A 16887-nucleotide genomic window follows, 5' to 3' on the forward strand; every position below is an offset into this window, starting at 1 on the left:
AGTTTTTTTTTGTCCCCCTAACCCCCCTACCTCCCCTATAAATTTCTCAGATAAGGTTCCAGGGCCCTGTCCGACCCTTACCATCCACATACTCTCATTGCCAATTAGACTTATTTAACCCCTTAAGGACCAAGCCCATTTTTACCTTAAGGACCAGGCCAATTTTATTTTTGCGTTTTCGTTTTTTCCTCCTCGCCTTCTAAAATCCATAACTCTTTTATATTTCCATCTACAGACCCATATAAGGGCTTGTTTTTTGCATGACCAATTGTACTTTGTACTGAAACCTCTCATTTTACCATAAAATGTACGGTGAACCCCCCCCAAAAAAAAATTTAGGGAGGAAATTTAAATGAAAACCACAATTTTGCACATTTTGGAGGGTTTTGTTTTCACATTGTACAATTTACGGTATAAATGACAGGTGTTCTTTATTTTGTGGGTCAATACGATTAAAATGATACCCATGGCTAGATACTTTTATATTTCTGTACCGCTTAAAAAAAATCTAAAACTTTTTGTACAAAATCAGTAATCTAAAATCGCCCTATTTTGACAACCTATAACTTTTTCATTTTTCCATATATAGGGCGGTATGAGGGCTCATTTTTTGCACCATCATCTGTACTTTTTATTGATACCACATTTGCATATATAAAACTTTTAGATAATTTTTTATAAATTTTTAAAAAATAAAATGTGACAAAAAAGCTGCATTTTTGGACTTTTTTTTTATTTTTTACATTTACGCCATTCACCGCATGGGATAATTAACATTATATTTTGATAGTACGGACATTTACGCACGCGGCGATACCAAATATGTTTATAAGATTAAAAAAATGACACTTTTTGGGGGTAAAATGGGAAAAACTGACAATTTTCATTTTTATTGAGGGAGGGGATTTTTCACTTTTTTTTACTTTTTATTTTTACATTTTTCAACTTTTATTTTGCACTTTTTATGTCCCCATAGTGGACTATCTATAGCAATCCTTTGATTGCTAATACTGTTCAGTGCTGAGTATCGGACATAGCACTGATCAGTATTATCGGTCATCTTCTGCTCTGGTCTGCTCGATCTCAGACCAGAGCAGAAGACCCCGGGATGCGGCCGGAGCCAGGTGAGGGGACCTCCGGCCGCCATGCTGGATGATCGGATCCCCGCGGCAGCGCTGCGGGCGATCCGATCATCCATTCAAAGTGCCGCACTGCCGCGATCCGTATTGATCACGGCATCGGAGGGGTTAATGGCGGACATCCGCGCGATCGCGGATGTCGGCCATTACCAGCGGGTCCCCGGCTGCTACTAGCAGCCGGAACCTGACGTTTAGGACGCGAGCACCGGTCCGATGCTCGCGGTCGTACACAGGACGTAAATGTACGTCCTGGTGCGGGAAGTCCCGCCAAACCAGGACGTACATTTACGTCCGTGGTCGTTAAGGGGTTAAATAATATTTCTCCTCTCCTACCCCATCTCCTCCTAACTAAACCACCATATAATTATACAAAAACAGAATAAAACAGTAATGAGGCAGTTTCTTTATGTGAATTGAATATACCTTATTCAGATATACAGGACAGATTATTTGGGCACAAATTTCTGCCTATAGCATAAACATACCCTTAAGATGGCATAACCTACAAAGCATCCGTCTCGTGCACCATGCTCCATTACAGACATCCAAGCCGAGGCTCCCTTGGCACCTTTGTAGCCAAATCCCGCAGCGTCATTTGTAAACCCATCCAGTCAGAACCCGACAAAGCATGACTTCCCGCCCCCTGGAAGAGCTGCACAACGTGCTTACAGGTATGGCTCCGTGAGCCTGCTGATTAATAGATGCCATCACTCAGTGTCCAGCTGGAGGGTGCAGCACCCCCCCCCAAGAGCGGAGATAACAAGCAGCCGGAATAATGAGCAGTGACAGGTCACTCGTCATTCTGATAGGATGTAATTAAGGAGCCAGGAAAAGGAGAAAGACGGGCGCTGGCGCAGTGTGGGGCTAAGGAAAAGGAGCAAGGAGGGAGACGGAATGTGTCATCCGCACAATGGTCCGAAAGCATACAGGTTACAGACATAAGGGGAAGTGGGTCATTGTCATTCGCAAACGATATCGCTTTAAAGGACAGGACACTCATACGACACTTTATAAACACTGTACTTTTAATGTAAGGTCACATGATGACTTTCAAAGTCCAGTGCCGATAAGTTTCACCGGGCGGTTGTTATATCTTCGGGATATATCTGCTTCAATCTGTAAGAATTAAAAATAAAAAAAATAATAAAAAAAAAGCGCAATGACTCCATTAAGACTCTAAAGCCATACATATTAGTTTTAAGCAGTGTTTCCAAACCAGGGTGCCTCCAGCTGTTGCAAGACTACAACTCCCAGCATGCCCAGACAGCCTTCGGCTGTCCGGGCATGCTGGGAGTTGTAGTCTTGCAACAGCTGGAGGCACCCTGGTTGGGAAACACTGCTATATACAATACACCACAACATCTCCGGTCATGCTCGGCCTCACCAGGCACTGTCCATGCATGCTGGGAGTTGTAGTATTGCAACAGCTGGAGGCATCCTGGTTGGGAAACACTGGTCTATACAATACACCACAACATCTCCGGTCATGCTCAGCCTCACCAGGCACTGTGCGGGCATGCTGGGAGTTGTAGTCATGCAACAGCTGGAGGCACCCTGGTTGGGAAACACTGCTATATACAATACACCACAACATCTCCGGTCATGCTCAGCCTCACCAGGCACTGTGCGGGCATGCTGGGAGTTGTAGTCTTGCAACAGCTGGAGGCACTCTGGTTGGGAAACACTGCTATATACAATACACCACAACATCTCCGGTCATGCTCGGCCTCACCAGGCACTGTCCGGGCATGCTGGGAATTGTAGTATTGCAACAGTTGGAGGCACCCTGGTTGGGAAACACTGCTATATACAATACACCACAACATCTCCGGTCATGCTCAGTCTCACCAGGCACTGTCCGGGCATGCTGGGAGTTGTAGTTTTGCAACAGCTGGAGACACACTATTTGGAAAAGATATAAGTAAACATGGAAAAAAAAACTGCTCCCCGCCTGGATTGGAGGAACTTCTGTGTCTTTAGGAAGCACAGAACAGGTATCCAAGGCGCATACTTGACGTGAACAGGTCCATAACAAAAAAAACGTACAGGTTCCAGCTCCCAAAAATGTCTAAAAGTCCAAAAAAACAAATTTCACATGATTAAAATGATGAAAACAAAAAATAAGGTGGTATTAAAAGCATAGCAGAAACGCTTCTGCTATGCTTTTAATACCATCTTATTTTTGGTTTTCATCATTTTAATCATGTGAAATAAATTTTGGACTTTTATACATTTTTTGGGAGCTGGAACCTGCAAGTTTTTTTGTTATGGACCTGTTTGGAAAACACTGCTTTAAAGTCAGACGAACCTCCTGATTTTGGCAACCTTTTAATCTGCATAGGGGCATACTGACTCTCTCATGACAAAAGATGTTAAGGAAAAAGTCAGGTATGTTAATAAGCCACAGGAGGTGTCTGGCAGCGGCATTCTCACCTCTCCCCATTAATAAAACAAAGAAATAGCAGTTTGTACATCCAGCTACGTCTTCCTAGTAGTACATTTCCTACGTTTTAAGTTTTTTTTTTTTTGTTTTTTTTTAACCCAAGCTTGCCCCTGATCCCTACCACTCACCTGCTTCTGGAGTTCACGACTCCGCTCTTGAAGAAGTAAAAGTTTAGGTTCCAGGCTTTCCCTCTCCTCCGCTGCCAGCTTCCCCCTCTCCAACCATGCCTCTCTTTTCCTCTCTAAGAGCTCTGCTTGCTTCAGGCGCTGTCGCAGTAGGTCCGTTACACGATCAACATACCTGTAAATAAATGTCATGTATTCTGACCCCAAGAAGCACCTTAGTCTATTAAAAGAAACAAAGAATGTGTCGGCAGAGAAGAACCCTTTGGCCCATCTAGTCTTCCCAATAACCTGAATCCTATCAATAGTCCCTGGCCCTATGTTATACGAAGAATAGCCTTATGCTTATCCCTATCTTATATGAAGGATAGCCTTATACCTATCCCTATCTTATATGAAGGATAGCCTTATACCTATCCCTATCTTATATGAAGGATAGCCTTATGCCTAACCCTATCTTATATGAAGGATAGCCTTATGTCTGTCCCGATCTTATATGAAGCATAGCATTATGCCTATCTTATATGAAGGATAGCCTTATGCCTATCCCCATCTTATAAGAAGGATAGCCTTATGCCTATCCCTATCTTATATGAAGCATAGCATTATGCCTATCCCTATCTTATATGAAGGATATCCTTATGCCTAACCCTATCTTATATTAAGGATAGCCTTATGCCTAACCCTATCTTATATGCAGGATAGCCTTATGTCTGTCCCGATCTAATATGAAGGATAGCCTTATGCCTATCTCTATCTTATATGAAGGATAGCCTTATGCCTATCCCTATCTTATATGAAGGATAGCCTTATGCCTATCCCTATCTTATATGAAGATATGAAGGCTTATTATAAGCCTTATGCCTATCTCTATCTTATATGAAGGATAGCCTTATGCCTATCCCATGCATGCTTAAACTCCTTTACTGTATTTGCAGCGACCACTTCTGCAGGAAGGCTATTCCATGCATCCACTACTCTCTCAGTAAAGTAATACTTCCTGATATTACTGCAGAAACCTTTGTCCCTCTAATATAAAACCATATCCTCTTGTGGTAGTTTTTCTTCTTTTAAATCTCCTGTCCTCCTTTACCGTGTTGATTCCCTTTATGTATATAAAAGTCTCTATCATATCCCCTCTGTCTCTTCTTTCTTCTATACATGTTAAGGTCCTTTAACCTTTCCTGGTAAGCTTTATCCTGCAATCCATGTACTAGTTTAGTATCTTCTTTGAACTCTCTCTAGAGTTTCTATATCCTTCTGGAGATACGGCCTCCAGTACTGCGCACAATACTCCAAGTGAGGTCTCACCAGTGTTCTGTAAAGCGGCATGAGCACTTCTCTCTTTCTACTGCTTATACCTCTCCCTATACATCCAAGCATTCTGCTAGCGTTTTCCTGCTGCTCTATTACATTGTCTTCCTACCTTTAAGTTTTCTGAAATAACGACTCCTAAATCCCTCTCCTCAGATACTGAGGTCAGGACTGTGTCAAATATTCTATATTCTGCCTGAGGGTTTTTACGCCCCAGGATACATTATCTTGCACTTATCCACATTAAATTTCAGTTGCCAGAGTTCTGACCATTCTTCTAGTTTGCCTAAATCCTAAATAAAAAACAATGGGGGAGATCCAATGCAATTTATGCCACACTTTCAATGTGTTTTAGACTCTTTTGAGCCCCATTAAAAGGACAAGGCTTATCAGACAGTGGATGTGACTTTGTTAAAATGGGCATGGCTTAAAGGAGAACTCCAGCCTTAATGAACTTATCCTGTATCCACAGGATAAGGGAGAAGTAGCTGATCGCAGAGGGACTGACCACTGGGACCTGGAACGGGGGCCCAGCTCTCTCAGTGAGGAGAACAGTAGATGGCACATGCTCCATTCATTTCAATGGGAGCACCGAAAAGACATAGAAATGAATGGAGTAGACTACACACACTCCTCAATGAGAGAGCCGGGGTCCCGTACCGGAGATCACGGGGGGGTTCCAGGGGTCGGATCCTGTGGCTAGGGCATGAGTTAATTTAGGTTGGAGTTCTCCTCTAAATGTTTTGGTACACACATTTTAAGCTAACTAATAAATGGTGCAAACTAAGACTAGACAGTCTGAAGATGCACCAGATTTTCCAATAACCCAAACCACTATGGTAAATCTGGTATATTCACAGACTGTCGAGTACAAGTTTACAATGTCTAAGAATTAGACAGTTTTTATTGATCTCCTCAAACAATCTTGGTGAGAAGTAACGCACAGCTGATCACACTAACCGCGGTGATGCTAGGATGAGGAAAAGATGGCGCATTTTGACGTCGGTTAAGCGTCCAATTAAGCTTCTAACTTGCGATAACATGGCTTCAACTTTCTTCTGGGTCTGTCCCTGCAGAATGGATGGGGCTGTCTGGAACTGTGTGACGGTGACAATGTCAGTATCACCATCAATACCCTGCAGCCACTGAGAGAGGAAGAGCTCCAACTGGTAGGGAGATATAAAAGAGAGATTAATAGGAAGAAAAAGACAGAGAAGGACATAAGTGACAAAATCAAGAGCAACAACAGAGAGATAGAGGAAAAGACACAAGATATCATCAGTTCTATGAAAATCAAGAGAGAGAGAGAGAGAGAGAGAGAGAGAGAAAGAGAAAGAGAGAGACAGAGAGAGGAGACAGAGAGAGGAGACAGAGAGATAGAGGAAAAGACACAAGATATCATCAGTTCTATGAAAATCAAGAGAGAGAGAGAGAGACAGAGAAAGAGACAGAGAAAGAGAGAGAGGATAGAGAAAGAGAGAGAGACAGAGAAAGAGAGCGAGAGAGAGAAAGAGAGACAAAGAAAGAGAGCGAGAGAGAGAAAGAGAGCGAGAGAGAGAAAGAGAGAGAGACAGAGAAAAAGAGAGAGACAGAGAGAGAGAGAGAGAGAGAGAGAGAGAGAGAGAGAAAGAGAAAGACAGAGAGAGGAGACAGAGAGAGGAGACAGAGAGATAGAGGAAAAGACACAAGATATCATCAGTTCTATGAAAATCAAGAGAGAGAGAGAGAGACAGAGAAAGAGACAGAGAAAGAGAGAGAAAGAGAGAGAGGATAGAGAAAGAGAGAGAGAGACAGAGAAAGAGAGCGAGAGAGAGAAAGAGAGACAAAGAAAGAGCGAGAGAGAGAAAGAGAGCGAGAGAGAGAAAGAGAGAGAGACAGAGAAAAAGAGAGAGACAGAGAGAGGGAGGGAGAAAGAGAGAGAGAAAGAGAGAGACAGAAAGAGAGAAAGAGAGAGAGAGAAAGAGAGAGACAGAAAGAGAGAAAGAAAGAGAGAGAAAGAGACAGAGAAAGAGAGAGAGGATAGAGAAAGAGAGAGAGACAGAGAAAGAGAGAGGGAGAGAGAGAGGGAGAGAGAGAGACACACACAAGAGAGATAGGGACAGAGAGAGAGGAGAGAGAGAGAGAGAGAGAGAGAGAGAGAGAGACACCGAGAGAGAGACAGAGAAAGACAGTGAGATAGAGAAAGTAACAGAAAGACAGACAGACAGACAGAGAAAGAGACAGAGAGAAAGAGGGAGAGAGACAGACAGAGAGAGAGAGACACAGAGAAAGAGAGACAGAGAAAAAGAGAGACAGAGAAAGCGAGACAGAGAGAATGTATGAAAAGTAAGGAGATTCCGAGAAAAAAAATATTTAAAGATTAATGTCTAAGACAGTGATGTATATAGCTATGTATATCTATCTATATATCTAGGTAAATAGTCATGAGATAGAATTGATGAAAATCAAGGAGATTCAGATGTAAAAAAAAAAAAGACATGTCTAAGACATTCTTTCCCAACCAGGGTACCTCCAGCTGTTGCAAAACTACTATTCCCAGCATGCCTGCACAGCCGAAATGTCTAAGACAGTGTTTCCTAACCAGGGTACCTACAGCTGTTGCAAAACTACAACTCCCAGCATGCTTGGACAGCTGACAGCGTTTCCCAACCAAGGTACCTTCGGCTGTTGCAAAACTATAACTCCCAGCATGCCCGACAGCCTTCACTTGTCCGGCCATGCTGGAAGTTGTAGTTTTGCAACAGCCGGGGGCACCCTGGTTGGAAAACACTGGTCTAAGAGGTCAAGGCTGAAAAACAGATTAAAACACAGAGGAGGAACAAATGAAACAAGTTGTAAAATATAGCAAAATGGAGAAGACAAGAGCACAAGAATGGTGCAGACTGCAGAAAAGCTCTGAACAAAGACGACAGAACAAAGAGAATAAGATAGAGAGAGATCATGGAATGAGAGGAGGAAGAGAAAGATAGGAAAGGGCCATGAGTATAAAGATCCTGCTATTAACAACACCATGCAAGAAAAGAGACATGTGGAGAAGTAAGGAGGTGTTTCTCATGCTGAGGATTTTTGATGCAGTTTTTGAAGACAAAGCCAGAAACACAACACAAATGGAGGACATCCATATGGAGAATCTGAGACTTTTCATTTTAAATCCATTCCTGCATGAAAAAAACTGAACTTGGGAACCCCTCCTCAGGGTATGTTCACACTACGAAAATTTGCGAGGAAAAGCTCCTCGTAGTAATCCTCTTTCTGCTCTATGGTAAAATGGAGCAGAAATCACGTAAAATTGGTGCTTATTTTCTGCGGAATTTGCTGCGTAACTTAGCGCAGAAATTCAAAGTCCCATTGACTTAAAGGGGTACTCCTGTGGATCAACTGGTACCAGTAAGTTAAACAGATTTGTAAATTATTTCTATAAAAAAAAAATCTTAATCCTTCCAGTACCTTTTGGCTGCTGAATACTACAGAGGAAATTGTTTTCTTTTTGGAACACAGAGCTCTCTGCTGACATCACGAGCACAGTGCTCTCTGCTGGCATCTCTGTCCATTTTAGGAATTGTCCAGAGCAGGAGAAAATCCCCATAGCAAACCTATGCTGCTCTGGACAGTTCCTAAAATGGACAGAGATGTCAGCAGAGAGCACTGTGGTCATGATGTCAGCAGAGAGCACTGTGTTCCAAAAAGAAAACCATTTCCTCTGTAGCATACAGACCCTAAAAAGTACTGGAAGGATTAAGATTTTTTAATAGAAGTAATTTACAAATCTGTTTAACTTTCTGGCACCAGTTGATTTAAAAAAATAAAATAAAAGATTTCCACTGGAGTACCCCTTTAATGGGATTTTACTTGCAGATTCCGCCAGAAAAATGAACATGTCTTCTCTTTTGCTGGAATTCTGATCTGTGTTGGAAACTAGAGTCAATGGGAGTTTGATTCAAAGCAGAATCAGTCTTGGTTTTCCGTAGTGTGAACTAAACTTTAGGTGCAGTGGTTACAAGATCGGGCCGTCACCTCCATTAATTCATCAACAAACTGATTGCGCGTTTCTGTGTTTTCAAGCACTGTGAGAGCGTCGGATCCTCGAGCCACACCTGGAGGGACTGAGAGAAATGGAAAAATCATTAAAGGGGTATTCCAGGAAAACATTTTTTATTAGATCGACTGGTTCCAGAAAGTGAAACAGATTTGTAAATTACTTCTACTAAAAAATCTTAATCCTTCCAGTAGTTATCACCTGCTGTTGTTCTTTTCTGTCTAAATGCTCTCTGATGACCCCTGTCTCGAGAACTGTCCAGAGTAGGAGGGAATCCCCATAGCAAATGCCAAGGGGATTCGTTCCTACTCTGGACAGCTCCAGAGAAAGGTGTCATCAGAGAGCAGTTAGACAGAAAAGAACAACTTAACTTCAGCAGCTTATAAGTACAGGAAGGGTTAAGATTTTTTAATAGAAGTAATTTACAAATCTGTTTAACTTTCTGGACCCAGTTGATATATATATATATATATATATATATATATTAAAAAAGTTTTTTTTTTTCCTGAAATACCCCTTTAAAGCAGAAACAAAATGACATCAAAGCTTCAAATTGTTTCTTTTAAAAATAGTAATTTAAAATTTCATGTTTCCTTAGGTACCCGCTAAAGGTGGTATTGAACATACAATCTATACAACAGCTGTTTTACCGGAGAGAGGAATAAGCTACTGCCAGATTAAAGGGGTACTCCACTGGAAAACATTTTGTTTTAAATCAACTGGTGCCAGAAAGTTAAACAGATTTGTAAATTACTTCTATTAAAAAATCTTAATCCTTCCAGTACTTATCAGTTGCTATATGCTCCACAGGAAGTTCTTTTCTTTTTGAATTTCTTTTCTGCCTGACCACAGTGCTCTCTGCTGATACCTCTGTCCATGTCAGGAACTGTCCAGTTCCTAAAATGGACAGAGAATCTTACAGCTAGTTTACCCACACTAAGCCCAGTATACTGGGTTATAGTGAAGGTGAACAGCTGTAAAACGAGGGGTTACTCACTAAAATCTGTGGCTTCTGTGCAGAGTTATGCTTGTAAATCAATTTATTAATAATGCACATTGGAGGCAGGGAGCTGGCTGGCCCAGCTACCCTGTCTCACCTATATTCACTCCTTGGCCCGCCCCTGGCTTCATCATACAAATTCTGCCACTTTCACGTCACTAGGACATGAGACACGGCGGGGGAGGTGAGTGTGTCTCTATGCGTCACTGAAGCCTCGCTACACCCGGAAGCCAGCCGGGCCTATGCTCTGCTCAACATGTGGAGGCACACTAGTTGGGAAACACTGAGATCATATGCTAGAAGTTGTGGTTATGCAACACCTGGAGGCACACTGGTAGGGAAACACTGAACTAGCCGATAGCAGAGGGTTTGACCACTGGTGCCCCCTGCAGTGTTGAGAACGGGGATTGTGCAAGCGCACCACTGCTCCATTCAATCTCTTTAGGAGCCAGGGAGCCTAACACTGTACTTGTTTGTTCTCCAGCTCCTATAAAGTAATGAATTGAGCAGCAACGCGCATGCGCAACCTTATGCTCTTTTCTAACAGGAGAATGAAGTCCTCATTTTCGAGATCGCTGGGGGCACTTGTGATTAGATCCCCTAACCTGTGGATTTAGGATAACTTTTTTTTCAAATGGGAAAACCCATCAAGTGTTGTCTAGAAACCTAGTGAAGTTCATAGGAGAGATGTGTTAGATATTTTTTATAAACACAATAATAATCCTTCATTTAGATCGAAGAATAAAAAAAAAAAAAATGAAATTACATTCCTAAGCAAGCATTAACCAAAAATGTCAAGAACTAAAAAAAAAGGGAATGGAAGAGACATTTTAATGTCTCCAGAAGTAAATTGACAAAGTCCAATCAATGTTTTATGAATGTAATAAAGGGATTTCTGTCCCTTTATGGACACAAGTCCCACAAGTCTAATAATATGAACTAACAGCATTACAGGGATCTACACAGCCATCGCATGCCTGCAGATATGCACATATATTTATGCTTATGTAAAAATGTCCGAAGTGTTGCCATCTCCATATGACAACGACTAAACCCAACTTAGTTCTAAGAAGAAAGAGATGACAGCACAAAGTAGGAGAACCTACAATGAATCATCCAAAATCTGTACTTGAGCAAAATCTAAAGGATTTAATTAAATATTCCTGCAAGACTCTTAGAATATGTGACTGTCACTTCACCAACCACATCCTGAAATGGCTGATGAATGACTAATACTAATACAAGTTCTGCTAGATACATCATTCAGGCATGTTACTGATGACAGCTTCCATCGTCTTCAGTTTTAGGTCTTACCATCGTGCCCAGCTTCCAGCACGGTGATGATTTCACCAGGCGCAATTTCTTCGGTGTCCCAGACTATACCATCCGAAACTGTAGCCTAAAAAACAAAAACAAAACCCCCAAAATACATATTCATTTAATTGCACAATAAATAATATAAAAATAGTCTGTTTCATACAGTTGTAGTGTTTTTTCTACGCTGAATGCTAAAAGGCTGCCGAGGCATTTCTTACTATATTAAAGTGGACCTGTCGGTAACAAAAACTTTTTATATAATGTATATAATACCATTATATGGATATTTGTAATATACATTGGTCAAAAATGTGTATATTTTTGTCCCTACAGCTATTGCCTGTGTGTCTCTTTGAGGAGTCCAAATACAGGAAGTGATGGTGGACAAGCAGGGCTCTGTACACTGAGGACAAGCAGGGCTCTGTACACTGAGGACAAGCAGGGCTCTGTACACTGAGGACAAGCAGGGCTCTGTACACTGAGGACAAGCAGGGCTCTGTACACTGAGGACAAGCAGGGCTCTGTACACTGAGGACAAGCAGGGCTCTGTACACTGAGGACAAGCAGGGCTCTGTACACTGAGGACAAGCAGGGCTCTGTACACTGAGGACAATCAGGGCTCTGTACACTGAGGACAATCAGGGCTCTGTACACTGAGGACAAGCAGGGCTCTGTACACTGAGGACAAGCAGGGCTCTGTACACTGAGGACAAGCAGGGCTCTGTACACTGAGGACAAGCAGGGCTCTGTACACTGAGGACAAGCAGGGCTCTGTACACTGAGGACAAGCAGGGCTCTGTACACTGAGGACAAGCAGGGCTCTGTACATTTAGGACAAGCAGGGCTCTGTACATTTAGGACAAGCAGGGCTCCGTACCCTTAGGACAAGCAGGGCTCCGTACACTGAGGACAAGCAGGGCTCCGCACACTGAGGACAAGCAGGGCTCCGTACACTGAGGACAAGCAGGGCTCCGTACACTGAGGACAAGCAGGGCTCTGTACAGTGAGGCTCTGTGACATGCTTCCGGCTCACACTGCAGGATGACTGACAAGCCACACTTCCTGTATTTGGACTCTTCATAAAGACACACAGGCAATAGCTGCTTGGACAGCATTTTTTCAACCCAAAATTATACAATTTCTTTAATCAATGTATATCACAAATAAACATATAATGGCATTATCTACAATGAAACAGAAGTGTTTGTTAACATGTACACTTTAAGTACCAAAAATGGATCTTGTAAAATAATCAAAGTATACCCAGTAAAAGTATCATGAGTGTTGGGTTGAATAACGATGCATTCACATCATGTTTTTGGAATCCCGGTAATTTGAAAAAAAACTTTTTAGACGTAAATAGTTTTGATCAGTTGGGTTATGGGTGTTTAGACTCACATAAAAAGAGGTGTGGAAATGCAGTACAGGCCCTACGACAGACCTCGCTTGGCGAACAATATCTCCCAGCAAAATAACAACAACAAAAAACTAACACCAAACTCAAGATGTGCTCAAGACTCCCACCAATCATTACATAGAAGCAAGAGAAGTGCATGGCTGAGCACTTTACTCTTTCTCTCTGTCTTTTCTGTCTCGCTACATGAGTGCCGATCCATTTTTAGTCTATAGAACCCGTCTCCTGCAGCATGATGGGAAGCCGTGCACTTCTTCCGGCTCGTCCTCATGATCAATGAAGGCCTGAACGTCCATACATCAACTAATCTGTGTGACATGTCAAAATAGCGTTCCAATGTATATTCACTTTAATACACAAAACATAGTCCACTCTTCCCTGAAGAGATCAGCTGTGTATAAGACAAAATAAAGACTAACAAATCCCACCTAAACCCTTTGTCAGTAAAAATATAAGCATCTTACCTCTGTTCCTGAATCAATGCCCCAGTCTACCTCCTCTGTTGTTTGCAGAGCTGGATTCTCCGTAGTTAGTTCAAAATTTCCCCAGTCAATCTGACAAAAATAGGACATTATAAAGACAGCGGTGACAGTGACCATAGACTTCTAGTACACATGCCTACTCTTACATCTCCTTCTATGGAATGGGAAACCTCATCAACCTCCTTAACTTCTGGTCGTTCTATTGTCACTGGGACTTCTCCTGTTCGCCACTCATACACTGTTGTGTCTCCATGTTCTTGCACATAGCGGATGAGAGGAAGAGCCTGTTCAGGAGAGCTAAAGTAGAGAAAATAATCAGGGAGGATTCATACTGCATTTTTAGTTCACATAAAAGTAAGATGAATTTCCCGACATATATGTCCATGACAGATGTCACTCTACAGATATACAGTACAATCTGTCACCCATAGGCTCCAATGATGAGAAAAAAGATTTTAAAAAAAGTATTTGGCATATTTTGCAGGTAGTGCAGTTGACTATATATATATATATATATATATAGGGGAATATGCAAAGCAGCTCATTACACAACCTTATGAGCTGCTTTGCATATACCCCTACCCATAATGCCTGCGGAGTGCTAAATGGCCTAACTTGAATCTCCGTTACACCTGAAGAGGTGTCCTCTCCCTGAGGAAAGTATTGACCCCTTTTATATATATATATATATATATATATATATATATATATTCATATATATTCATATATATATATATATATATATATATATATATTCATATATATATATATATATATATATATATATATATATATATATATATATATATATATATATATTGGCCTGATGGAGGCCAATTCTTTTAATGGACATGTTTAACATAAACACAGGGATTTCCCGGCATATAAATTAAAAATACACAGCAAACAGTGTTAATTCACCCTTATTTTAATCCTTTATTATTTTAATGTATCACAGTTTGTGCACTTTATGTTTTATCACTTGATTTTCTGTGCAGCTCTGTTGATTTACAGGTCATTGAAAATAAAAACACCGGCCAATTTTAAAATGGGGATATCAGAGATCAGAAAAGGCGCCACTACGATCCCCCATTTTGTATGTGGTATTGCAGCTTAATTCCACCAAAGTAAATGAAGCCAAGTTGCAATACCACACACAACCTGAAGACAGGTGTGGCACTGTTTCTGAAAGAATGCAGCTGTTTCACTTCCTGAATGCCCCCTTTAATATCCTGAAAAATACATTGCATAAAGGGGTACTCCACTGCTCAGCGTTTGGAACAAACTGTTCCGAACGCTGGAGAGGGGAGCTTGTGATGTCATAGCCCCGCCCCCTCAATGCAAGTCTATGGGAGGGGGCGTGACAGCCGTCACGCCCCCTCCCATAGACTTGCATTGAGGGAGCGGGGCTATGACGTCACGAGCTCCCGGCACCGGCTCCAGCGTTCGGCACAGTTTGCTCCAAACGCTGAGCAGCGGAGTACCCCTTTAACCCCTTAACGACGCAGGACGTATATTTACGTCCTGCGCCGGCTCCCGCGATATGAAGAGGGATCGCGCCGCGATCCCGCATCATATCACGTGGGTCCCGGCGCTAATCAACGGCCGGGACCCGCGGCTAATACCACACATCGCCGATCGCGGCGATGTGCGGTATTAACCCTTTAGAAGCGGCGGTCAAAGCTGACCGCCGCTTCTAAAGTGAAACTGAAAGTGACCCGGCTGCTCAGTCGGGCTGTTCGGGACCGCCGCGGTGAAATCGCGGCGTCCCGAACAGCTGATCGGACACCGGGAGGGCTCTTACCTGCCTCCTCGGTGTCCGATCGACGAATGACTGCTCCGTGCCTGAGATCCAGGCAGGAGCAGTCAAGCGCCGATAATGCTGATCACAGGCGTGTTAATGCACGCCAGTGATCAGCATAGGAGATCAGTGTGTGCAGTGTTATAGGTCCCTATGGGACCTATAACACTGCAAAAAAAAAGTAAAAAAAAAGTGTTAATAAAGGTCATTTAACCCCTTCCCTAATAAAAGTTTGAATCACCCCCCTTTTCCCATAAATAAAATAAAACAGTGTAAAAAAAAATAAAAATAAACATATGTGGTATCGCCGCGTGCGTAAATGTCCGAACTATAAAAATATATCATTAATTAAGCCGTACGGTTAATGGCGTATGCGCAAAAAAATTCCAAAGTCCAAAAAAGCGTATTTTGGTAACTTTTTATAACATTAAAAAATGAATAAAAAGTGATCAAAAAGTCCGATCAAAACAAATATCATACCGATAAAAACTTCAGATCACGGCGCAAAAAATGAGTCCTCATACCGCCCCGTACGTGGAAAAATAAAAAAGTTATAGGGGTCAGAAGATGACATTTTTAAACGTAAAAATTTTCCTGCATGTAGTTATGATTTTTTCCAGAAGTGCGACAAAATCAAACCTATATAAGTAGGGTATCATTTTAACCGTATGGACCTACAGAATAATGATAAGGTGTAATTTTTACCGAAATATGCACTGCGTAGAAACGGAAGCCCCCAAAAGTTACAAAATGGCGTTTTTTTTTCGATTTTGTCGCACAATGATTTTTTTTTCCGTTTCGCCGTGCATTTTTGGGTAAAATGACTAATGTCACTGCAAAGTAGAATTGGCGACGCAAAAAATAAGCCATAATATGGATTTTTAGGTGGAAAATTGAAAGGGTTATGATTTTTAAAAGGTAAGGAGGAAAAAACGAAAATGCAAAAACGGAAAAACCCTGAGTCCTTAAGGGGTTAAGGGATACATTAGGTAATAATATCTTAAAACTCATATAAGATTGTGTTTTTCACAAACCTGAGGCTCACAAAGTGACTTACTACTGATGATATCCACACATAATCTAGGATCAATTGCATAGGATCAAACAATTCACAAACAGAGAACATAGAAACTCCATAGTTACATAGTTACATAGTTAGTATGGTTGAAAAAAGACATACGTCCATCAAGTCCAACCAGGGGATTGAAGGGAAGGATGTAAGGGGATAAGGGAAAGGGATGTAGTTTTATAATTCTGCATAAGCATTAATGTTATTTTGTTCCAGGAATGTATCTAACCCTGCTTTAAAGCTGTTAATTGTTCCTGCTGTGACCAGTTCCTGAGGTAGACCGTTCCATAAATTCACAGTCCTCACGGTAAAGAAGGCGTGCCGCCCCTTTAGACTAAACCTTTTCTTCTCCAGACGGAGGGAGTGCCCCCTCGTCCTTTGGGGGGGTTTAACCTGGAACAGTTTTTCTCCATATTTTTTGTATGGGCCATTTATATACTTATATACGTTTATCATATCCCCCCTTAAACGTCTCTTCTCAAGACTAAACAATTGTAACTCCTTTAATCGCTCCTCATAGCTAAGATGTTCCATGCCCCATATTAGTTTAGTCGCGCGTCTCTGCACCCTTTCCAACTCCGCAGTGTCCCTTTTATGGACAGGTGCCCAAAACTGAACAGCATATTCCAGGTGAGGCCGTACCAATGCTTTATAAAGGGGGAGTATTATGTCCCTGCCCCTCGAGTCCATGCCTCTTTTTATACATGACAATATCCTGCCGGCTTTGGAAGCAGCAGCCTGACATTGCAT

At 41.9% G+C, this 16887-nt stretch overlaps 1 protein-coding gene across 3 annotated transcripts in view; it reads right to left on the minus strand.

Moving 5' to 3' along the window:
• Positions 1 to 1454: 1454 nt before the first annotated feature.
• Positions 1455 to 16887, minus strand: part of CDK5RAP3 (CDK5 regulatory subunit associated protein 3) — a 40651-nt gene continuing 25218 nt past the window's right edge. For all 3 annotated transcript variants that reach the window (XM_056549024.1, XM_056549025.1, XM_056549023.1), the window contains exons 8-14: positions 13414 to 13564; positions 13250 to 13339; positions 11369 to 11453; positions 9033 to 9121; positions 5979 to 6184; positions 3711 to 3882; positions 1455 to 2255 (exon numbers count right to left, since the gene is read on the minus strand). In XM_056549024.1, the coding sequence (XP_056404999.1) occupies positions 2190 to 2255; positions 3711 to 3882; positions 5979 to 6184; positions 9033 to 9121; positions 11369 to 11453; positions 13250 to 13339; positions 13414 to 13564 (859 nt within the window). In that variant the 3' untranslated portion in view covers positions 1455 to 2189. The remainder of the gene's footprint in view (positions 2256 to 3710; positions 3883 to 5978; positions 6185 to 9032; positions 9122 to 11368; positions 11454 to 13249; positions 13340 to 13413; positions 13565 to 16887) is intronic.

This window comes from Hyla sarda, chromosome 12 (assembly GCF_029499605.1).
Source record: "Hyla sarda isolate aHylSar1 chromosome 12, aHylSar1.hap1, whole genome shotgun sequence".
NCBI classification, from domain to species: domain Eukaryota; kingdom Metazoa; phylum Chordata; class Amphibia; order Anura; family Hylidae; genus Hyla; species Hyla sarda.